Source organism: Lepidochelys kempii, chromosome 12, assembly GCF_965140285.1.
Source record: "Lepidochelys kempii isolate rLepKem1 chromosome 12, rLepKem1.hap1, whole genome shotgun sequence".
Classification (NCBI taxonomy): Eukaryota; Metazoa; Chordata; order Testudines; family Cheloniidae; genus Lepidochelys; species Lepidochelys kempii.
In genome coordinates, this window is record NC_136391.1 from 5,664,066 (window position 1) to 5,688,210 (window position 24,145).

Here is a 24,145-nt window from a genome sequence, read left to right on the forward strand (position 1 = left end):
GGCAGTAAAGGACTGCCCATGTATGTCCTGCTCTGTAATGGCCCCAAAGGGGCTCTTACCCTGATGACGATTGCTGGTTGAGAGCAATCTCTAGCCACACTCTCTCCTCTCTTCCTGCATGCCTGCTCGTGAGTTCCCAGTGTGACACTGTGGCCCAAAGGGCTAATGTGAACTGTGGATGTGTAAACAGGGGAATCTCAAGATGGAAAAAGGAGATTATTTTACCTTTGTATTTAGCACTGGAGCGACTGCTGCTGGAATAGTGTATTCAGTTCTGGTATCCCTAATTCAAGAAGAATGTTGAAAAACTAGAGACGGTTCATAAAAGACCCACAAGAATGATTAAAGGATTGAAAACCATGCCTCACAGCAATAGGCAAGGAGCTCAGTCTATTTGGCTTACCAAACAGAAGGTCAAGGGGTGACTTGATTACAGTCTAAGTACCTACATAGGGAACAGAAATTTGACAGAAGGCTCTTCAATCTAGCAGATAAAATTATAACAATGGCTGGAAGCTGAAGCCAGACAAACCCAGACTAGAAATTAAGGCTCAAATTTTTAACAGAGAGAGTAATTAAGCATTGGAACAACTTACTATAGGTTGTGGTGGATTCTCGTCACTAGAAATTTTTAAATTAATGTAGGATGTTTGATTTCAGGAATTAATTTTAGAAAAACTTAATTCCTGGAATCAAACAGGAATTAATTCAGGGAACTTCTCTGGCCTATGTTATACAGGTCAGACGAGATGATCACAGTGGTCCTTTCTGTCCTTAAAAATCTGTAAATCTATGCCTGCTACGGTATGGGGCCCAGAGGGAGTGGCGCAGAGCTGAGCTAGCATTATGGCAGCTGAATCCTCAGCAGTCCTTTGAGGGCAGCTTTCTGCACCCTGTGAGCCATGAATGGAGCTCAAGATGGGCCAGTATTGGCTACACTTGGTTAGATCTTTGGCTCCAATATTTAATATGATGAGGAGCTATCTTTTTAAACTAAGATAAATGTGTATTGTTTTTTGCACGTTTTACAGCTGCCACTGGGCTCAGTGGTGCTCTGGTATAACTCCACTGTAGTCAAGACAAGGGTGCTTGCTTCCACGAGAACTGGATTTAGTCCACAAAGGGTGAAAACTCAACTTGGTAACATTGTGTTTTGGAATCAACAAGTCTGATTTATGTAAAGTTACTCTGGATATCACTTTTACACCAAAATGCCTTGAGTCTTTCTTATGCCACATTCCTAGAACTGTTTGTGTTACAGTTTGTTAACATCTTCCTGGTTCTGAAGTGCTCAGAAGTGAAAACAATATTTCCAGCTGCAGACACCAGAGCCGTATAGAGAAGTGCTATTAAAACCCTGCTACTCTAGGTGACGTTCCTGCAGCACAAAATTACATCAGATATGTTTGCAGTCACTTCATGTTGCAAGCTCATACTTAACTCGGTGTCCACTCTCACTGTTGGGTTCTAAGAATCATGGGTTCCCAAATTTCTTCCTCTCAGTCAATAGCCATTTTTAATTTGGCTTTGTCGGTATACATCGCACTTCTGAGTCCATCTCTTTGTTTCCCTATTATCCCTACTGATCTGTGCTAGCAGTGGTTGTGGTGAAGGTGCTTCATAAACAAAACGAAGACAATTATTACCTCTCCCACACAGCCCTCCTTCTGCATGTACTTCCGGATAATAGACCAGATTTGGCATTTGCTCAGCAGTCTTCCACCAGTGGTCACTTCAAAGCGCTCATAAGAGCCATACTTCTCCAGGACGGCATGAATGATCCCAGTTGCCTGCCACACACACATAAAAGAGAGTCAGCCTTTCCCCAAGCTACCTTCTACAGTTTCAAGTGCAGCCTCCATAGCTATACTTAGATCTCCTTGGGCTATGTTCAGTTAAAGGAATACCTGATAAAAGAATCAAATGGCTGACCACTTTTGATAAACAAAGACATTGTATAGTTTTGTATGTTATCTGATAAAGTAATAACAGATAGATAAGACTTGGTTGGGAATTTTTCAACAATTTTTTTTGGTTTTTGGTCAGAAAATGCCGATTCTTTTGGAAGGTTTCTCAGGTCCAGGATGGAATTTCTGGTCAAAACCGGAGAGAAAGCATGCTTCTAGAATAGCCAGTAGCCCCCTGTGGTTAGGGCACTCACCTGGGATGAAGGAGACCCAGGTTCAAGTCTGATTCAGAGCAGGGATTTGAACCTGGGTCTCTCACATCCATGGTGAGTGCCTAATACCAGTGGGCTAGTGACTATAATGGGTCTCCCGGGCCCTCCGACATATTTTCATGAAAAATGGCTCCGGTTCATCCTGCATTAGAAAGAAAACAAATTCAGTCACAAATGGAATTGTGTTGCAGCCAATAGACAAAAAACATCACGATGCGTGGTACCTGCCATCCCCCTCACTCTAGAGGCATGACTAACTGTTTAGTGTCCTTCTGACATGCTAGTCCTGAGCCTTGGCCAAACAAGTCTATTAACTGTACTGGTCTTTGGAAGTAATGTCTTCACAGCTTAATAGCATAGGCATAGTTTTTTTAGCTCCCTGGAAATGCTTACCAGGAGATTATTTAGGGAATGCTTACCAGGAGGTTGCCTTCTTGCTAGTTTCCAAACAGCCCTGCTCCACTATTAAATTAAGTCAACTCACGCACATAGTGAACAATCCAATCACTCAATATAGCCCTACAGTAACTATCCCAAAAACCAGCTCATCTGTAGTATTCAGAAGTTATTATAGATCAGCCCCAAGCCCTTCACTTTTAGCTCTCCCACTTGTAGATCTCAAAGCAGTTGAAGAACAGACACAAATAGCCCCACTTTACAGACAGCATATCCAAGCACCCACATATGAAGTGTTTTTTCTCAAGCAATGTCATCTGGTGGATCAGCTATCGGTCTATTAATGCAGTGATCTTGGTTCTGTTCTCAGCTCTGCCATAAATTTTGTGTGACTTTGTGCAAACCACAGGCCACAAGGCTGCTGATGTTCAGAGTCTAACTCAGTCTCAAGGATACATCTGCACTCCAAAATAAACCCCACGGCAACAAGTGGCCTGAGCAGCAGACTTGGCCTTGCAGGGCTCGCACTCTGAGGCTAAAAATAGATGTTTATTCATTCCTGCTCAAATGGGAACATGGGCTTGGAGACCCTCTCCCCTTCCCTGGTTTCAGAGCCTGGTCTCTAGTCCGAGCAGGAGCATCTACACTGCTAAAACAGCTTTGTAGCACCACCCCTGCGAGCCTGTATCAGTGTAGATGTATCCAAGGTGCCCACCTGGGACCTGATTTCTGGAAGTGCCAAGTACCCAAAACGCCAGCTGCAGTCACTGGGAACTACGACTGCTCAGTAACTCTGAAAAAATCAGACCCAAGCTGTTACAATTGGCTACCTAAACAGTGAAGGGCCCCAAACCAGTGGCCACTTTTGAAAGTGTTGGTCTTAACCTTTTTCTGCCTCCGCTGCTACCGCATCTGAAAAGTGTAAGTAGCATATTTTGCCTGCCTCCCAGGGAAGAGGTTTGAACTACAGACAATGATTAAGGCCAGTCAGGGGAACCCTAAACTATACAGGAAGGACAGGTCAGGTCAGAGGTGGGGAGTAGCACCTAGCAGATTTCATAGAAATGGAAAAGAAATGTTTTGAACTGACAGGACCTACCAACCCTAAGTCCTAACACTACACATATACTAGTGGCCTCCTGATGAGGAAAAGGGAGTGCATAATGTTGTAGGACACCAGAGAGGCAACCCTCTCCAACAATGCAGTGATAACGGGTGACTTCAGTTCTGCATGTGTGTCATGTCTGTCACAATGGAACAAGAATTAAATAAGCAACTGCTCAACATTACAAATGATTGCTTCTTGGAACAGCTAGTTTTAGACCAAAAGAGGAGAGGCTATTCTTCAATTAGTCCTAAGCAACACACAGGACTTCATATTTCTTGAATCTATAGCAGTGGCAATTATATTATTTAACTAGGAGTAAAGTCAACATCCTCAGGGAAGGGATCATAAAACTTTAGGAAGATGGAATGTATGATCCTACTGACTAGCTATGGCTCTCTTTTTTAAGCCAAAAGGAAGGAATTTAAAAACCATGGTTTGAGCATGTAAACGACTTCTACAACCATAACTACAAGAGGCATGCGGATCTCTCACTGAAAAGGAGGCAAGAGAAGAATAAATGATGTGCTTAACTGGTAAGATTGGAGAGGTTATCTGAGCCGAACAGGTTACCTTCTAACAGTGGATTTCTAGCCCAAGTGAAGCGATGGAAAAAGAGAACATAAACTATAACAGCTAAAATGGAAAGTCAGAGGAATAATAGGGAATTTGAAGAGCAAACACTCAGAGACATAAGAACAAGAAATTCTTGAAGTGTATTAGAAGCAGGAAGTCTTGTTGACCACCAGAGGTAAAGAAAGCCATTAAGCGGGTAGGGACATTGCAGACAAGTTAAAGGATTTATTTTGTATCAGTCTTCACCATAGATGATGTTAAGAACATAAGAACGGCCATACTGGGTCAGACCAAAGGTCCATCTAGCCCAGTATCCTGTCTTCCAACAGTGGCCAATGCCAAATGCCCCAGAGGGAAATAACAAAACAGGGAATCATCAAGTGATCCTTTCCCTGTCGCTCATTTCCAGCCTCTGGTAAACAGAGACTAGGGACACCGTTCCTGCCCATTCTGGCTAACAGCCATTGATGGACCTATCCGCCATGAATTTATCTAGTTCTTTTTTGAACCCTGTTATAGTCTTGGCCTTCACAACACCCTCTGTCAAAGAGTTCCACACGTTGACTATGTGTTGTGTGAAGAAATACTTCCTTTTGTTTCTTTTAAACCTGCTGGCTATTAATTTCATTTGGTGACCACTAGTTCTTGTGTTATGGTAAGGAGTAAATAACACTTCCTTAGTTACTTTCTCTACACCAGTCATGATTTTATAGACCTCTATCATATTCCCCCTTAGTCGTCTCTTTTCCAAGCTGAAAAGTCTCAGTCTTATTAATCTATCCTCGTACGGAAGCCGTTCCATAACCCTAATCATTTTTGTTGCCCTTTTTCAAACCTTTTCCAATCCAATATATCTTTTCTGAGACGGGGCGACCACATCTGCACGCAGTATTCAAGATGTGCACGTACCATGGATTTATATAAAGGCAATAGAATATTTTCTGTCTTTTTATCTATCCCTTTGTTAATGGTGCCCAACATTCTGTTCACTTTTTTGACTGCCACTGCACATGGAGTGGATGTTTTCAGAGAACTATCCACAACCCAAAATCTCTTTCTTGAGTGGTAACAGCTAACTCAGACCCTATCATTTTATACGTATAGTTGGGATTATATTTTCCAATGTGCATTACTTTGCATTTATCAACATTGAATTTCATCTGCCATTTTGTTGCCCAGTCACCCAGTTTTGAGAGATCCTTTTTGTAGCTCTTCGCAGTCTGCCTGGGACTTAACTATCTTGAGTAGTTTTGTATGTTGGGGAGTTACCTACTCTTTTCAAGTAATAAATATTAAGTTATCAAAAAAGGAGGTTCTGAAACAAATTTTACAGAGCAGCAAGTCACCAGGACCAGACGGTATTAATCTAGGAATTTGGAATTGGCTTCTGAGGTACTACCAAAAATATGCAATATCCTAAAAACCAACAGTTTATATCAGGAGACTGCAGGGGAACAAACATTATACCTATCTTGAAACAGTACTGGAGGAGATCCTATGAATTATAGGCTTGGGAGCCTTAATTCAGTGCAAGGAAAACTGGTTAAAACTACACTTGAAGAGAATTATAAAACCAAATAACATATGGTAGAGATGGCACAGCTTCAGCTGCAAATGACAGTCTGTGTCTGAACTATTTTTATTTTTGTTGTGTAGCAACAAAATTGTGGATAAAGAACCAGTTTACAAGATATAAAAAAAAATTGACAAAGCAGCAAAATACATAGTCACGAGGTGAGAGGCAACTACTCATGCTTAAGAACTTGGCTGAGTCACAAAGATTCTCAGGAGTAGGAACAGATGATCAATTTTCAATACTGAAAGTGAGCACTTGGATATCTCAAGGTTCTGTACTAGAACAGGTGTTTAATATTTATTATCTGGAACAATGGGAGAGAAATGAGGTGGCTAAAGTTTCAGATAACAAAGGTTGTCATAAAAATAAAGGGAAGGGTAACCACCTTTCTGTATACAGTGCTATAAAATCCCTCCTGGCCAGAGGCAAAATCCTTTCACCTGTAAAGGGTTAAGAAGCTAAGGTAACCTCACTGGCACCTGACCCAAAATGACCAATGAGGAGACAAGATACTTTCAAATCTGGAGTGCGGGAACAAAGGGTTCGTCTGTCTGTGTTAGGCTTTTGCCAGGAACAGATCAGGAATGCAGTCTCAGAACTTTTGTTAGTTAGTAAGTAATCTAGCTAGAAATGCGTTCGATTTCCTTTTGTTTAATTGCTGGTAAAATAGCTGTGCAGGATGGAATGTATATTCCTGCTTTTGTGTCTTTTTGTAACTTAAGGTTTTGCCTAGAGGGATTCTCTATGTTTTGAATCTGATTACCCTGTAAGGTATTTACCATCCTGATTTTACAGAGATGGTTCTCTTACCTTTTCTTTAATTAAAATTCTTCTTTTAAGAACCTGATTGATTTTTCATTGTTTTTAAGATCCAAGGGTTTGGGTCTGTGTTCACCTGTACAAATTGGTGAGGATTTTTATCAAGCCTTCCCCAGGAAAGGGGGTGTAGGGCTTGGGGGGATATTTTGGGGGAAGACATCTCCAAGTGGGCTCTTTCCCTGTTCTTTGTTTAACACGCTTGGTGGTGGCACCATAGGGTTCAAGGACAAGGCAAAGTTTGTACCTTGGGGAAGTTTTTAACCTAAGCTGGTAAGAATCAGCTTAGGAGCTCTTTCATGCAGGTCCCCACATCTGTACCCTGAGTTCAGAGTGGGGAAGGAACCTTGACAAAGGTATATAGGTCAGTCAAGACTAGAAAATTCAGATTGAAATAAACACTTAAAATTCAGTCTTACAATGCAAAGTTATGTGCATTGGATGGAATAATTTGAATTATTCATACACTTTACTAGGCTGTAAGTTAACAGTTATCATCCAGGAAAGAGACTTGTGTGTCACTGCAAACAGCTCAATCTGCAGCATCAGTCAAAAGAAGCAAACAAAACATTTAGATACAGGAAGAATGAGAGAAAACAAAACTGAAGATCTCACAATGCCATGTCATAAATCAACACTTCCACCCTTGGGATACTGTGCTCACTCTGGTCTCCCTGTCACAAAGCTATAGCAGAAATACGAGTAGTGGAAATGACTAGAGGCTGAAAAGTTGTCTCTATAAGGAAGATAGCAAAGACTGGGGCTTATTAGTTTAGGCTATATCTACACTGTCACGGAGTCCCCGGGCGATGCTCTGGAACTGCTCCCCATGAAGCCAGTCAGGACTCTGGGGTAGTCGCCTTTCTGTGAGCAGCCTGTCTTCAGGACACACAGCTCACACAGCTTCCACCTTCCTGGGTCTGACCTCGGAGCATTCAGCATCCTCTGCCCCTCCGTGTGCTTCCCCCCAGCGAGTCCGCTCAGGCAGGGCTCCTGGGGAAGCCAGAGGGTCCTGCACCCCAACTTCGCAGTCAGACGTGACTCTCAGCCAGCCAGTAAAACAGAAGGTTTATTAGACGACAGGAACATGGTCTGACACAGAGCTTGCAGGTGCAGAGAACGGGACCCCTCAGCTGGGTCCATTCTGGGGGGCAGTGAGCCAGACAACCACGTCTGCCCTTCACTCCATGTCCCAGCCAGCCCCCAAACTGAAACTCCCTCCAGCCCTCCTCCTCTGGGCTTTGTTCCTTTCCCGGGCCAGGTGGTCACCTGATTCCTTTGTTCTCCAACCCTTTAGCTCTCACCTCGCAGGGGGGAAGGGCCCAGGCCATCAGTTGCCAGGAAACAGGGTGTCGGCCATTCTCTGTGTCCAGACTCCTGCACACACCGGCCCTCTAGGGCTCTGCAATGATCATACACCCTTACCCCACCCCCTAGATACTTAAGAACTGCATAGGGGGGAACTGAGGCACCCCCACAATATTCGGAGGAAACATTAAGAACAGTCCCACTTCGTCACATCTCTCCCCCCTTCGAGATCGAACTGAGCGGGGTCACTTTACCCGGTGACCTGGGGAAGTTCGAAGCCACCAATGTTCCCATGGATGCCCCAGCATCTCTCCCATTCCTTGGTAGGAGTTACACCAGGCCCTTCCAGTTTCACGCCCTCCCTTAGGTCGGGGGTGGTCGATAGCACTAGCAGGCTGCATGTGGTAAGGTTTCTGCAGCCCATGCCCTTTGGCCACCCCAAAACCCCAGGGGGTCAAACTGGGATTGGGTTTTCTCCGAGTGCTCCAGTCTGGAGGGCTGCAATTCGGGCTCTCTTGGTTAAGGGCCCCCATCTTGACCTGGGCCACATACTGTTCACTTACAGAACTAGCATGGAGACATCCCTTTCTCCACAACCTTGTCTCCCCAACAAGCTGGCCAAACACAGCCACTTGGTTATAGGACGGTGTACCTTTCTTAACAGCTTTCACTCCATCTGAGACCTTCTCAAAGCTCTCCACACTGGATCTTTCAACAGGAAAGTCAGTGGATCCATTCACAACAGAAAATTTCTGGCTGTTAGGAACTGAAACTTTCTTGATTAAATCATTTTCACACCCTTCAGTTGCAGTAAACTGCTTGCAAAGACTCCATGAGGATTCCTTTCCCTAGGGCTTCTCTATGCAACAATTCACCCCTCCCAGAAATTCTGCTCTTACCCTCTTTACCTAGGGCTTGCTCTAGGGGAACACTTTCCTGAGCAGCAACAGACTCTTTCTGGGTCTCCCTTACATCCAGAATCACCTCTGGCCCATCCGGTGGATTCCTACATAATCCCCTTTGAGGCAAACTTACAGACTTCCTAGATAAAAGGTTAGAAGCATTCTCCTTCCCTTTGCCACACACAAGTTCAGGAATCTTTTCCTTCTTGCGACAGGTTTCCACACCCTCAGTAGGTAACACAATCACACACCTTCATGCTCTCCTTGTGCCCTGGCTAGGATCTCACCCTGATTAGACAGAGTTGCTCCACCCTTTCCAACAACACACTAGCAACAGGCAAAATACAAGCACCAGAATTGTCTGGTCTCTGGGATTTTACATAGACCCTAACTGGATGCGACCTAGTTACAGGGCCATTCTCCCGAGCAGACAGAAACTTAGGACCCTTCCCTTCCTGGGCTTTAGCTGAATCCAGAACCAGCTCTGAGACAACTGCACGACCCTCAACCATCACAGGCTGGAAGGCCCCTTCTGTCTGCTCCACAGACAAAGAAGAGCCGGACACATTTTCTCCTTTACCAGACACACAGGTTGGGATCTCATTCCCTTTGTCCCAGCACACAAGGCTGGTCACAGACAACTGCTTGGAGATCAGGGTAGCTCCCTCCATAGGCAAGTCAATACCCCTGACAGACAGAGACCCATTTCCTTCACTGTCCCAATTCTCCACCCAGCTAACAGGTAAGGTCCAGGGACTCTCATCTTCCACTCTCCTCGCCTTCCCACCCTGCTGACTGGACACAGCCATCAGATCACAAGGCTGCCTAGGCTCATCCAAACTTTCCTTACCAAGCACCTTGCCACTCCCCACAGATCCCCTGCCCTGCCTGTGTCTCCCCCCACTCTGCTGGGGTCTCAGCTCCCACTGTGCTCAGCGCTGCCCTTGCTGTCCCAGTGGGGGCAGGCCACTGCTTTCCTCAATGCATCAGAGCCAGCGAGAGTCCCCACTCTGGTGTGCAAGGGGCAGGGAGCATCTCTCTGTCCCACCCAGCCCCAGGGGTCTGGTTACAGGCAGGCAGGTATCCTGAGCCTAGCGGCTCCTCCCTGCTGCCAGCCAGGTCATCTGCATTTTCACTGACCATTTCCCTCTCCGCCGATTGGTTCCCTGGATTCAAATTCAAACCCTTGGCAGTTACAGGAACAGGGCCTGGATCCTGTCCCAAAGAGACACAGTCACCCCACAACAGGGTCTCGCAGCTGGTGTCCTGGGGCACCCCAACGACCAGCCAGCCCCACCCCTCCTGGGTCTGCACAGGGATCTGGAACCATAGGGAAGGCGAGGGGCTTCGTCCCTGGGACCCTCACACAGCTCACGCAGCCCCTCAGCATCTGAGGCTGCACCACCCAGGGTCTGACACCAGTTCTCTCTGTCCCAGGATCTCGCCACCCCAGGAATGTCTCCCCATTGACCATCACCTTCTGCTCCCACTGGGGGTCCGAGGGGCCTGGCCCCAGGAAACTCCACACAGACATATAGGTTGGGGTCAGGAGTGGGAGCGTGTCCACCTCCCCACCCATCTGGCTGATGGAGTCTGTGGCCTTGGGACCCAGCAAGGGAGCTAGACACCGGGGCTTTTCCGCAGGGTCCCCTTGGTTCAAATCGCCAGCCTGCTCAAAGGCAGTGAGGTGGGCATCCACACCCCCCCCTCCTTAACTAGGGGCAGCAATTTAGTCTCGAGGTTCCCTGCGGAACTGGGCCCCCGGGGTCTATCCCCACTCACCCCGGGGAGGTCCCCTAGGCCTCTCCACCCCACCACCGCCAGTTCATGCTGCTGCTGCTTCTGCAGCTCTTTCTCGGGCTCTCGCTGTCTCCCACAGTCCTCTTGCTCTCTCGGACTCAGCTCCAATCCCGTCCATCTCCGATCCCCCGATGGGGAACCCGATCGTGAAGACCCCCGTCTGGTCGGGGACAGGAGTCTTGGCGATGCCTGGCTACCACTCCAGCTGCTCCCAGATCCTGCTATAGCCCCATTGGGGGTCAGGAATCTGTTCCTTAGAGCGGTCATCCTCCTCCACCTGCACGATTAACTCTGCTTTGGTGAACTTTCCAACGCTCAACCCTCTCTTTTTGCACAGGGTTACAATGTCCTTCTTAAGGAGACGGGGACAGACCATCACTCCGCTCCTCCCAAGGTGTTGTGGACTCACAGGCCCGTGTGTTCTCAGCTCCCCACGGTTTCCAGGGAGAACCCCTAGTGTGCCAGCCCTTCCCGAGGTCACCACCTCTTTGCCAGGGTCGAGCTGCAGACTCCTCCGCCCCTTGGACTGCTCGCTGCAATCCCCAGGGGAACCCTGTTACTGCACAGTCCTTCTCGCTGGTCACACACTCCCAGGGGTTAACCGCCCCCCGAAACCGCTCCTCTCCGAGCCTTCAGCAGGCCTGGTCCTCGTCAATCCCCCTTCGTGTTACTGCTCCCCAGTCACTTACTGCAGGAAGTGCCATCCACGGGGTGCAGTACATCCCACCGCTACCACCAGTTGTCACGGAGTCCCCGGGCGATGCTCTGGAACTGCTCCCCATGAAGCCAGTCAGGACTCTGGGGTAGTCGCCTTTCTGTGAGCAGCCTGTCTTCAGGACACACAGCTCACACAGCTTCCACCTTCCTGGGTCTGACCTCGGAGCATTCAGCATCCTCTGCCCCTCCGTGTGCTTCCCCCCAGCGAGTCCGCTCAGGCAGGGCTCCTGGGGAAGCCAGAGGGTCCTGCACCCCAACTTCGCAGTCAGACGTGACTCTCAGCCAGCCAGTAAAACAGAAGGTTTATTAGACGACAGGAACATGGTCTGACACAGAGCTTGCAGGTGCAGAGAACGGGACCCCTCAGCTGGGTCCATTCTGGGGGGCAGTGAGCCAGACAACCACGTCTGCCCTTCACTCCATGTCCCAGCCAGCCCCCAAACTGAAACTCCCTCCAGCCCTCCTCCTCTGGGCTTTGTTCCTTTCCCGGGCCAGGTGGTCACCTGATTCCTTTGTTCTCCAACCCTTTAGCTCTCACCTCGCAGGGGGGAAGGGCCCAGGCCATCAGTTGCCAGGAAACAGGGTGTCGGCCATTCTCTGTGTCCAGACTCCTGCACACACCGGCCCTCTAGGGCTCTGCAATGATCATACACCCTTACCCCACCCCCTAGATACTTAAGAACTGCATAGGGGGGAACTGAGGCACCCCCACAATATTCGGAGGAAACATTAAGAACAGTCCCACTTCGTCACATCTACACACCTTTTAGTGACACAGCTGTGCTGCTACAGCCGTGCCGCTAAAAGGTGCGCTGTGTAGCCACTCTTTGTTGGCAGAAGAGAGCTCTCCCACTGACAAAATTAATCCACCCGCAGCGAGAGGCAGTAGCTTTGTTGGTGGAAGAGCTCTCCCGCCAACAAACCACTGTCCACACTGGCACTTTTTGTCGGTAAAACTTTGTCATTCAGGGAGGTGTTTTTTCCACATCCCTGAATGACAAAAGTTTTACCAACGAAAGCGCAGTGTTGACAAAGCCTGAGAAAAGTTGTCTATATAAGGAAGATAGAAAAGACTGTAAGGTCTCCCGTGTAGCCACTCCATGCCGATGGGAGAGAACTCTCACATCAGCATAATTAAATGATCCCCAAAGAGTGGAGGTAGCCATGTTGGCAGGAGAGCATCTCCCACAGAAAAAGCACTGTCTACACCGACGCTTCTGTCGGTGAAGCTTATGTTGGTCGGGGTGTTTTTTTTCACACCCCTGAACAACAAAAGTTTTACCGATAAAAGTACTAGAGTAGACATAGCCAAAGGCAACATATTAAATCAAAAATGACTTTTTAAAAACCTAACACCTAGCCAATCTGTGGCGCTCACTGCCACAAAAGTACGATTGAAGACAAGAGCCAGTATAAGATTCCAGAGAGGATGAGGTATGTATAACAAGAACATCCACAGTTATATCAGACAGATTTAATAATATTTAGGGATCAAAACCATCCTGCTTCAGCCTATATCATCCACTAACTGCTCTGAGTTGGGAAGAAATGTCTCTTATATGCAGATTACATAATTGTCTGTTGTTATAGAGTTTCTTCCACCTTCTTCCTCTGAAGTACCTAGAACTGGCCATTGTTCGAGACAGGTTGCCAGACTAGATGGTCTGATCCAGTATTGCAGTTCATAAGAAGGAAGAATAGATCTCAGGACTTCCTGGATCCCAGATCAGTGCATGGCCTCCTGGATTAAGAGAGAGTGTGGGGAACAACTCAGAAGCCACAGTTGCCCTCCTTTCACTAGAACCTGGATGGCCCTAAACCTTTTGGAAATTAGTCTTTATAGGTTTTGGGTGATTCCAAGGACTACAGTTTGTAATTACATGTGTGCAATGCAACCACTTATCTTCTGAACACTGCTCTGAAAGAGGTATTAATTGTATTTCAGATACATAGTATAAATTTTCAAATCCTCATAACTTGGTCAATTTGCAATCAGTTCTCAAAGGAACACTTTTAACCTCTCTTTTAGGAAGGACTATTTGCATATCAATTATCAGCCCTTGATCCCCGGCCATCTCAGCACTAAGGCACACAGAAAGTCAAGAGTGTGTGTGTGTGTGTACGTGTACACAGCACATTTTTTACCTCAGTCTCCTCTCACTCAAATGATTGAATGTTATTTGCTCAATCTTATATACTCAACCACCACGTGTGGTAGAGACCAAGCCTAGAAAATTTCAGCCCATAAAGTGAAAGTTTCAGAAAGTTACGAGCAATCAGAACAGGAGGCTAGGCTGGAAACTGTTATACAACCTTAACTATAGCAGGTAACAACCATCAGCTGCTAGAATACTCACTGAGAAAAAACAACAGAGTTAAGGTTGCTGCCACCCAGTGGAGCCTTCTGCTCTTAATATCCTTCCCCAAAGAGATAAGAAAAAACAACCCCCAAACTTAGTACTCTGCATACAAAAGCCAGGAGACACACTGTTAAGGTGCTGCTTCACACACAAGACAAGCACATCTCCCTCCAGCTCTTAGATGCACCATTAATTCTTTAGGGAGCTGAACATATTTACTTAAACTACACAGAAATCATTGTAAAAAATCCCTTAATGCATGGTTAGTCTTTAACAGCGACTGTGCCACTGGAAACAGTCGGAGAGGTAACTTGTTGTGTGCAGTGTGATCTGTCAGCCAGCAGCAATCACTCCTCATATCAAGTAAGGAGTTCTTATTTATTATTTGTATTGCAGTAGCAGATACACAAACAAGGGAACCCAGGCAGACACATCATATCTTCCCACAGCACTCTTACTGAAGGAATATCAGAACTCGCAGAAATCATCCTGACCACTAACCACACAAAAGGCCAGCTTCCTCCAAGACACAAATGACTTCCTCCACAAACATTGACAGCCTCCCTCAGAACACCATCCTCACCAACATGGATGCCACTGCCCTAAACACCAACATCCCTCAAAATGACAGCATTGCTGCCTGTCTCAAATATTTACAAGACAATGGACATCCGTCAGATGGCACCCCAGATACACGGCCAAACTCATTCATTTCATCCTCAACCGTAACAATGTTATATTAAACAAACACTTTGTCCAAACCAGGGGAACAGCCATGGGTACTAGGGTAGCTCCACAATATATCAACCTCTTCTTGGGTTCTTCTTGAAGAAGAATTTCCGGACAAATGCACCATGAAACCAATGATATACTTGAGACACGCGGATGATATTTTCATCCTCTGAACAAATGGCTTAAATTCCCTCATAGATTTCCATCACAATTCCGACAATCACCACCAGTCCATTAAACTCTCTCTGGAACACTCCCACACCAGTATCAACTTCCTGGACACCCGCACCCGCTTCAACAATGGAACCCTACAGATAATTATATACAGGAAACCCACAGATCACCACATCTACCTTCACAGATCCCTAAATACACCAATCTACAATCAGTTATCTACAATCAGTTGCTAAGATACCACAGAATATGTTCCAAGGAGAAAGTCTGGGATATACACCCTAACACACTTCAAAACACCTTAATCAAACAAGGATGCTCCACCAGAGAAGTAGATTGCATCATGGAACGGGTCACCCAAATACCCTGAGAGAACCTGCTTTGGTACACAAATAAAACCCCTTCCGACTGCACACCCCTAGTTGTCACCTACCACCCCACACTGGAACCTATACAGGATATTATCAAACTACTACAACCCATACTTGATGGGGACCCCATCGTGAAAAGAAGAATCCTGAATTCACACTTCTCGCCTTCAAACAATCCCAACCCTCTAAGCTCATTATCAGAAGCAAGTTCCCCACACCAGAACACACCAACTCAAAGCAGCACTAGACCCTCCCAGAACAACAGTTGCAAAACCTGTAGACGTATCATCACTGCTACAATGATCTACACTCCCCACAACACACCTTTCAAGATCTGTGGGCCCTCCACATGCCTAACACAACATGTGGGGTACCTCACCCAGTGCACTCAGTGCCCCACAAACAACTATGTGTCTGCAACCAGACACTCACTATACTCTCCATGAACTCACACAGGAAAATGATAAAAGATAAAACACCCTGTCACCTGAGGGTGATCACCTTTCACAAAGCAATCACTCTATGTCTGACCTCTGAGTACTCATCCTCAAAGAAAACCTGCAAATCACTTTCAAATGATGAGCCTAGGAGCTTAAATTCATAACTCTGCTAGACACTAACAATCATGGACAGAGGCACTGTCAGAGACACTGGATTTATGGTTATCACAACAATTTGTAACCAACTAACCCCCTCTTTTTGTCCTATGACTGCAGAAGTGTTAATGGGCCATACTACCTTGAATGGTCCCCTAGAATAGGGATAACAGAAACATGGTGGAATAGTCGTCATGACTGGACTACAGCTATTGAAGGGTATGTGCTGTTTAGGAAAGACAGAAATAAAGATAAAGGTGGTGGAGTAGCATTGTATATCAATGATGAGGTAGAATGTAAAGAAATAAGAAGTGATGGAATGGATAAGACAGAGTCCGTCCGGGCAAAAATCACATTGGGGAAGAAAACTACTGGAGCCTCCCCTGGGATAGTGCTTGGGGTGTGCTATAGACCGCCGGGATCCGATTTGGATATGGATAGAGCCCTCTTTAATGTTTTTAATGAAGTAAATACTAATGGAAACTTCGTGATCATGGGAGACTTTAACTTCCCAGATACAGACTGGAGGACGAGTGCTAGTAATAATAATAGGGCTCAGATTTTCCTAGATGCGATAGCTGATGGATTCCTTCATCAAGTAGTTGCTGAACCGACTAGAGAGGATGCCATTTTAGATTTGGTTTTGGTGAGTAGTGAAGACCTCATAGAAGAAATGGTTGTAGGGGACAACCTTGGCTCAAGTGATCATGAGCTAATTCAGTTCAAACTGAACGGAAGGACAAACAAAAATAAATCTGTGATTAGGGTTTTTGATTTCAAAAGGGCTGACTTTCAAAAATTAAGGAAATTAGTTAGGGAAGTGGATTGGACTGAAGAATTTATGGATCTAAAGGCAGAGGAGGCCTGGGATTACTTTAAGTCAAAGCTGCAGAAGCTATCAGAAGCCTGCATCCCAAGAAAGGGGAAAAAATTAATCGGCAGGAGTTGTAGACCAAGCTGGATGAGCAAGCATCTCAGAGAGGTGATTAAGAAAAAGCAGAAAGCATACAGGGAGTGGAAGATGGGAGGGATCAGCAAGGAAAGCTACCTTATTGAGGTCAGAACACGTAAGGATAAAGTGAGACAGGCTAAAAGTCAAGTAGAGTTGGACCTTGCAAAGGGAATTAAAACCAACTGTAAAAGGTTCTATAGCCATATAAATAAGAAGAAAACAAAGAAAGAAGAAGTAGGACTGCTAAACATTGAGGACGGAGTGGAGGTTAAAGATAATCTAGGCATGGCTCAATATCTAAACAAATACTTTGCCTCAGTCTTTAATAAGGCTAATGAGGATCTTAGGGATAATGGTAGCATGACAAATAGGAATGAGGATATGGAGGTAGATATTACCATATCTGAGGTAGAAGCGAAACTCAAACAGCTTAATGGGACTAAATCGGGGGGCCCAGATAATCTTCATCCAAGAATATTAAAGGAATTGGCACATGAAATTGCAAGTCCATTAGCAAGAATTTTTAATGAATCTGTAAACTCAGGGGTTGTACCGTATGACTGGAGAATTGCTAACATAGTTCCTATTTTTAAGAAAGGAAAAAAAGGTGATCTGGGTAACTACAGGCCTGTTAGTTTGACATCTGTAGTATGCAAGGTCTTGGAAAAAATTTTGAAGGAGAAAGTAGTTAAAGACATTGAGGTCAGTGGTAAATGGGACAAAATACAACATGGCTTTACAAAAGGTAGATTGTGCCAAACCAACCTGATCTCCTTCTTTGAGAAAGTAACAGATTTTTAAGACAAAGGAAACGCAGTGGATCTAATTTACCTAGATTTCAGGAAGGCGTTTGAAACTGTGCCACATGGGGAATTATTAAATTGGAAAAGATGGGGATCAATATGAAAATTGAAAGGTGGATAAGGAATTGGTTAAAAGGGAGACTACAGAGGGTCATACTGAAAGGTGAACTGTCAGACTGGAGGGAGGTTACCAGTGGAGTTCCTCAGGGATTGGTTTTGGGACCAATCTTATTTCATCTTTTTATTACTCGGCATAAAAAGTGGGAGTGTGCTAATAAAGTTTGCGGATGATACAAAGGTATTGCCAATTTAGAGAAAGACCGGGATATCATACAGGAGGATTTGGATGACCTTGTAAACTGGAGTAATAGGATGAAATTTAATAGTGAGAAGTGTAAGGTCACGCATTTAGGGATTAAAAATAAGAATTTTAGTTATAAGCTGGTGACACATCAATTAGAAGTAACGGAGGAGGAGAAGGACCTTGGAGTATTGGTTGATCACAGGATGACTATGAACCGCCAATGTGATATGGCCGTGAAAAAAGCTAATGCGGTCTTGGGATGCATCAAGTGAGGTATTTCCAGTAGAGATAAGGAGGTTTTAGTACCGTTATACAAGGCACTGGTAAGACCTCATCTGGAATATTGTGTGTAGTTCTGGTCTCCCATGTTTAAGAAGGATGAATTCAAACTGGAACAGATACAGAGAAGGGCTACTACGATGATCCGAGGAATGGAAAACCTGTCTTATGAAAGGAGACTCAAGGAGCTTGGCTTGTTTAGCCTAACCAAAAGAAGATTGAGGGGAGATATGATTGCTCTCTATAAATATATCAGACGGTTAAATACCGAGGGAGAGGAATTATTTCTCAGTACCAATGTGGACACAAGAACAAATGGATATAAACTGGCCATTGGGAAATTTAGACTTGAAATTAGACGAAGGTTTCTAACCATCAGAGGAGTGAAGTTCTGGAATAGGCTTCCAAGGGAAGCAGTGGGGGCAAAAGACCTATCTGGCTTTAAGATTAAACTTGATAAGTTTATGGAGGAGATGGTATGATGGGATAATATGATTTTGGCAATTAACTGATCTTTAAATATTCATGGTAAATAGGCCCAATAGCCTGTGATGGGATGTTAGATGGGGTGGGATCTGAGTTACTACAGAGAATTCTTTCCTGGGTATCTGGCTGGTGAGTCTTGCCCATATGCTCAGGGTTCAGCTGATCGCCATATTTGGGGTCAGGAAGGAATTTTCCTCCAGGGCAGATTGGAAGAGGCCCTGGGGGTTTTCGCCTTCCTCTGTAGCATGGGGCACGGGTCACTTGCTGGAGGATTCTCTGCTCCTTCAAGTCTTTAAACCATGATTTGAGGACTTCGATAGCTCAGACATAGGTGAGAGATTTATCACAGGAGTGGGTGGGTGAGATTCTGTGGCCTGCATTCTGCAGGAGGTCAGACTAGATGATCATAATGGTCCCTTCTGACCTTAATATCTATGAATCTATGAATATGTGCTAACTACTTATGCTAAGCAATCTGTTCCATTTTGCATTTAGCTGGGATGCCTGGAGTACCTTTCAAAGACCTGAAGGAGAGCTCTTTGTAAGCTCCAAAGCTTGTTCTCTCACCAACAGAAGTTGATCCAATAAATATTACCACCTTACCTTCCTTGTCTCTCTAACATCCTGGGACCAACATGGATGGCCACATCTACACTGCCTACTACAAGAGCTTTCAAATTCAAAAACCAGGCAATTTTGGGGAAGGCTTTAGCTTTCACTTTGGTTATTATTTGTGGTGCACATTGAGGTAGCTTCATCAAAGCACCACAAATTCTAACATGGCCCAGAACTGGCATACCAATTTTCCAGCCTAATCCGACTGCATGTAGATTTTAGAGAAGATTCAAATTTCTGCTTTAAACGAGAAACACACTGCAGTCTTAACTATGGAGGAATTAGCACTTGCTCCATAAAACATAAGCTCAAAGTCAGAGTTAACGTTGTTCTAGCCACTTTAATTCTGAATTTGAGATTTTGGGCTCATAAAGTTTCAAACCAATGTGTCATTTCTTTTTTCCATTTTATTTATTCTAACATACCAACTTTTCACAATCTATAATGTGTGGTAATGACCGCTATGCATTAGTGTACAAGAACACTCTGTGACAAGATAAAGCCCAACAAGCTTGGAGACGGAACAGAAATATCTGAAATATAAAAACGAGGGCATCAGTTATTCCATTCAATACGGCGGGTTTCTTAAGCTATGTGCACACTACGCAGCTTTTAGCAACACAGCTGTGCTGCTAAAGCCGTGCAACTAAAAGGCACGCAGTATAGCCGTTGTTCATCGAGAGGACAAAAAAAGTCCACCCTCAACGAGCGGCATTAGCTTTGTCAGCAGGAGAGCTCTCCTATCAACAAAGTGCTGTTCACACCGACCCTTCTTGTTGGCAAAACTTTTGTCTTGGGGGGGGGGGGGGTTTAACACCTCTCACAAAAGTTTTTTGTCTTTCACTTGCCAGTGTAGACAAAGCCTTAGTATGAGCCCTTCAAATGAAGACATGTTCCAGAAAACCAAACAGTTATTTAACTGTTGCAGTATGTGACAGACTCCTTGATATCAGGAAATTGCTCTGACAGAAGGATATCCCCTCCCCCACCAATGCCGGAGGAGCATTATCCCGTGGTTCCAGCCCTCAGCTTTCCCCTAAGTACAGCATCTTCCAGGTGTCAAACCAGCCCACCTCCTTGCTAGACGGGGGGGGGGGGGAGAGGGTTATCCCCTGGGTATTGACCTAATCTGACCCCTTGCTGTGTGGCGGCTTTAGTCTCAGGGCAAGAAGACAGTCTGGCCTTTTGCTGTAAGGGGGGGTGGGTTTGTGTGTCCATCCCGTCGGGTAATGAGCCAACCTGCCTGTGGGAAGGGTGCTCAAGAGACTGATTTTTACCTGTGTAATGAACTGGTCTGATGCATCTCTGTATTTCTCCAGCACAGCCACAGGGACAGGCTCCTCATACTCAAACTGTGGGTTGTAAGTATAACAAGATTGGAAGAACTTCTCTCTCTCCTTTTCAACATTCAAGGGCCTCAGGGCCACCAGCAGGCAAGGACTCCTCCTGCTGACGCTGATCTCCTCAGCCTTTGGCCTGGCAATATGAGGCAGGGAAGCTGCACTGCGGATTTGTGCACGCGCCCGGCCACTACTATTCACAGTGCAGGTGCTCTCACTACGGCGCATCCAGCTGCAGGGGCTTGGGAAGGCAGGGCAGGTTTCTGACAGCCGCCTGACCTCAGGCCTTGCTTCTGAGGCCTTGGAGCACTTGAGCTTGGTAGGTGTTTTGGGCCTTTGGCCCGGGTGGGTAGGGTCTGAATCTGGAGATGGTGAAGGGGAGAGGTAGGAATAGAGTTGCAGCCCATTGTGTTCAGAGAACTTTTTCCTGGTCCTCTCATGCTGGGGGCTGGCGCTCAGGACACTGCGATGCCGCTCATACGACTGTGTCCCCGAGTCCAGCACCATCTTCCTTGGCCAAAATCCTTGTCAAGATTACATCAAACCAGGCCCTCTCCTCTCATCTCCGCCTCGTACCTACAGACAAACACAAAAAGATGCAGGAACTACACAAATAACCTCAAAAGAGAAGTCTCCCAGATACCAGAATGCTGTAACTGGTGACACCATAGTTATGAGGAACAAAATGCCTCTCTTCTTCTAATTTCCCAAGTAGGTTGGCTCCTACCTACATCTGCAGGTAAATTCCCCACATCCAGAAGTTCAGTAACCCCAGACGTGGAGACGAGCCCAGCCCAGCCACCAACTCTCCAGAAGAGATTAGACCAAAAAGCATCAGGTGATTTACAGCCTCACCTTCATTTTCACACTCAAAATTTTAGCTTTGGATCTAAAGTTTTCTGTGCTTGTTATGTACCCAGAGGTCATTTCCACAGTAAGCACGAGTACATGCACAGCTTGTGCACCGATCTAGTTTCTAAATGAACCTCATTAAACCAGTGCAAACCATGTCACTACCCCCACTGAGGGTTTAAGTGTCCACAGAAAGGGTTTGCTGATTTAATTAAATCAGTGCACACGCTGCACGGATACAAGCCCTAAGTGTGAGTTACAGGAGTAGAGAAAATGTGCTTTTCCTAGTGTTAAAAAAAACTCAGTATTTCAATATAACTAGAGCTAACTTGCCCCTGGCAGAGTTCTCAGCGAGGAGCATGGATTTGGTTTGGTTTAAAGGAAAAATTAAGAGTAAAGCAAAAATATAAGGTGCAGAGATCTGCCTTACTGCAATGTTAAGATTGCGGAGTTAAAACCAAGTCAGGAAGTGCAGAAGTTACAGTTCCCACATTAACAAGAAATGTACAATGGCATACCATAACATTTTTACTTGCAGTGGTGTTGTAGCCATGTCAGTCCCAGGATATTAGCAAGACAAGGTGGGTGAGGGGACCTTTCATGGGACCAACTTCTGCTGGTGAGAGAGAGAAGCTTTGGAGCTTACCCAGACCTGAAGAAGAGCTCTGTGTAAGCTCTGAAGATTGTCTCTCTCACCAACAGAAGTTGATCCAATAAAAGATATTACCTCACCCATCTTGTGTCTCTAATTACATTTTTAGCCAGGCATGCAATTCTGCACGTGTATGCAAACAGGCATTCTCCATGCAATGTTACATCGCACATATGGTGCATGCAAGGTCACGCTAAGTGGAGTACACTGTTCTTCTCTACAAAACGGTATCCTCCATGCACGCTCAGGGGCCAGACACGGTCAACCCACAGCTTGTGCTGAGGGCATACCTTGCATATGTGCCACTGGAACTACGGGCACTGAGAGGGCATTTCCCAGTCTTGTTTTCTTGCACAATGGGTAACTAACATCCCTCACCCAGGGTGAGTGAACACTTGGGGCAGCAAGCCGACTGAGGAACTGCTGCTTCTCTCACCGAACGGTCCTGCTACCACTAATTTTTCTACTTCGCACAGGAAAAGAGTAGTCCAAAGCATGTTGGGAAATAGAGCCCGTGCAGCTGCTGAGAGCTGGGGAGTTGATCAGGCAGCTGCTGCTAGAACAGCCTGTGAAGAGGTATGGGAGGGTGGGGTTTTCTGTGGAGATGGCGGTGTGCAAAACGTTAGGGTGAATTACATAACGACAAAAACAAATTAAATAACCTCTCAGGTCATGCAGCCCAGCAATCAAAGGTCAGGAAAGTTGCAGTGGGGGAGGATTAGGTTGGATATTAGGAAAAACTTTTTCACTAGGAGGGTGGTGAAACACTGGAATGCGTTACCTAGGGAGGTGGTGGAATCTCCTTCCTTAGAAGTTTTTAAGGTCCGGCTTGACAAAGCCCTGGCTGGGATGATTTAACTGGGAATTGGTCCTGCTTTGAGCAGGGGGTTGGACTAGATGACCTTCTGGGGTCCCTTCCAACCCTGAGATTCTATGATTCTATGAAAGGCCAGAATGTCAGCCTTAATTATCCACCCCCCCCCACCCTTATGGTGCAGTTCAAGACTTTATCATCCCCCACCTTTATTTTTTAAACCCGCGGTGCAGCCTCCCCTGGGTGCAGGCTGGTCTAATGGGGAGGGGGGGGCAGGCCTGTGCAGACAGGGGGCCTGGAGGCAGGGGAACCCTGTGAACGTGCGGGGGGGGGCACTGCAAAGCACCGTGGGGCGGGGATGGCGGGAGGCACTGGGGCGCTGCAGGACGGGCCCTGGGAGGGGCAGGCGTGGCGGGAGCGCTGCGGGGCGGGGACAGCGGGGCGCTGCAGGGGGAGCCCTGGGAGGGGGCGGGGGCGGGGACAGCGAGGCGCTGCGGGGCGGGCCCCGGGCACAAAGGCCTGTCACAGGCCCGCCCCCGCCCCCCGCCAGGGGGCGCCCCAGCGCGCGGCCGCAGCCGCCCCCCGCCTCATCCCTCGCGCGGAGCCGGCCGCGCCCACCGCGTGGGGGAGGGGCGGGGGCCGCGGCCCGGGTGGGGGCGAGACTCGGTCCGGCCCCGGGTCACGGCCCCGCCCGGCCTCACCACCCCCGCCCCGCCCCGCCCCGCCCCGCTCCCAGCCGAGCGCCGCGTCTCTCACCCCGGGCAGGCCTCGCGCAGCCCGCAGCCGTCCTACATTCCGGCCCCGCTCCCCGCCTCCAGCCAATGGCGGGCCGACCTCGAATGGAGACCCAATCGGAGCGTCCCAGGGGGAGATCGCCCCGCCCCGCTTTCCCATTGGCCAGGCACAGGCGCGAGGCTCTCCCTCCCGGCGGGGCCGCGCGAGGGGCTCGCCCTGCGGAGGGGGGCTCGGGCGCGCGCCCCTGCCCCTTGCTTCGGTGTGCGCGCGCCTGTCCCAGGGACCTCCTGAGGGGAGGTGCGGCAGCCCCCTCCCAGAGACTCTGCCTAGGCCTATATGGATCCTATAGGCTCTTTGCACCCTGGAGACCCAACCCACCCTAGCCCCTAAATAAGCACCCTATAGATAACATGCAGTCGCCCTATAGACTATATGGTATGATAACACTCTTTCCATCCCACCAGTGTGTGGGCAGGATATTAAACAGGGCTACTAAAGTTAGATAGTCTTAAATTGCAAGTCTGGATAATTTGTATCCAAGAGTTTTAAAAGAGCTGGCTGAGGTACTAACTGCACCACTCATGTTGCTTTCCAATAAGTCTTGGAAAACCAGGGAAGTTCCAAAAAACTGGAAGAAAGCTAATGCTGTGCCAATATTTCAAGAGAGTAAATGGGATGACCAGGGTAATTAGAGGCCTGTTAGTC

The 24,145-nt window shown here is 46.9% G+C and overlaps 1 protein-coding gene across 5 annotated transcripts in view; it reads right to left on the reverse strand.

The window, feature by feature from the left end:
• The window catches only part of MATCAP1 (microtubule associated tyrosine carboxypeptidase 1), a 55,869-nt gene extending 32,322 nt beyond the window's left edge, over window positions 1-23,547 (reverse strand). The window contains exons 1-3 of one of the 5 annotated variants that reach the window (XM_073307268.2): window positions 23,462-23,547; window positions 20,325-20,963; window positions 1,647-1,790 (exon numbers count right to left, since the gene is read on the reverse strand). In XM_073307268.2, the coding sequence (XP_073163369.1) occupies window positions 1,647-1,790; window positions 20,325-20,894 (714 nt within the window). In that variant the 5' untranslated portion in view covers window positions 20,895-20,963; window positions 23,462-23,547. The other 4 variants (XM_073307269.2, XM_073307270.2, XM_073307272.2 and 1 more) reach the window with 4 other exon arrangements.
• Window positions 23,548-24,145: the final 598 nt, after the last annotated feature.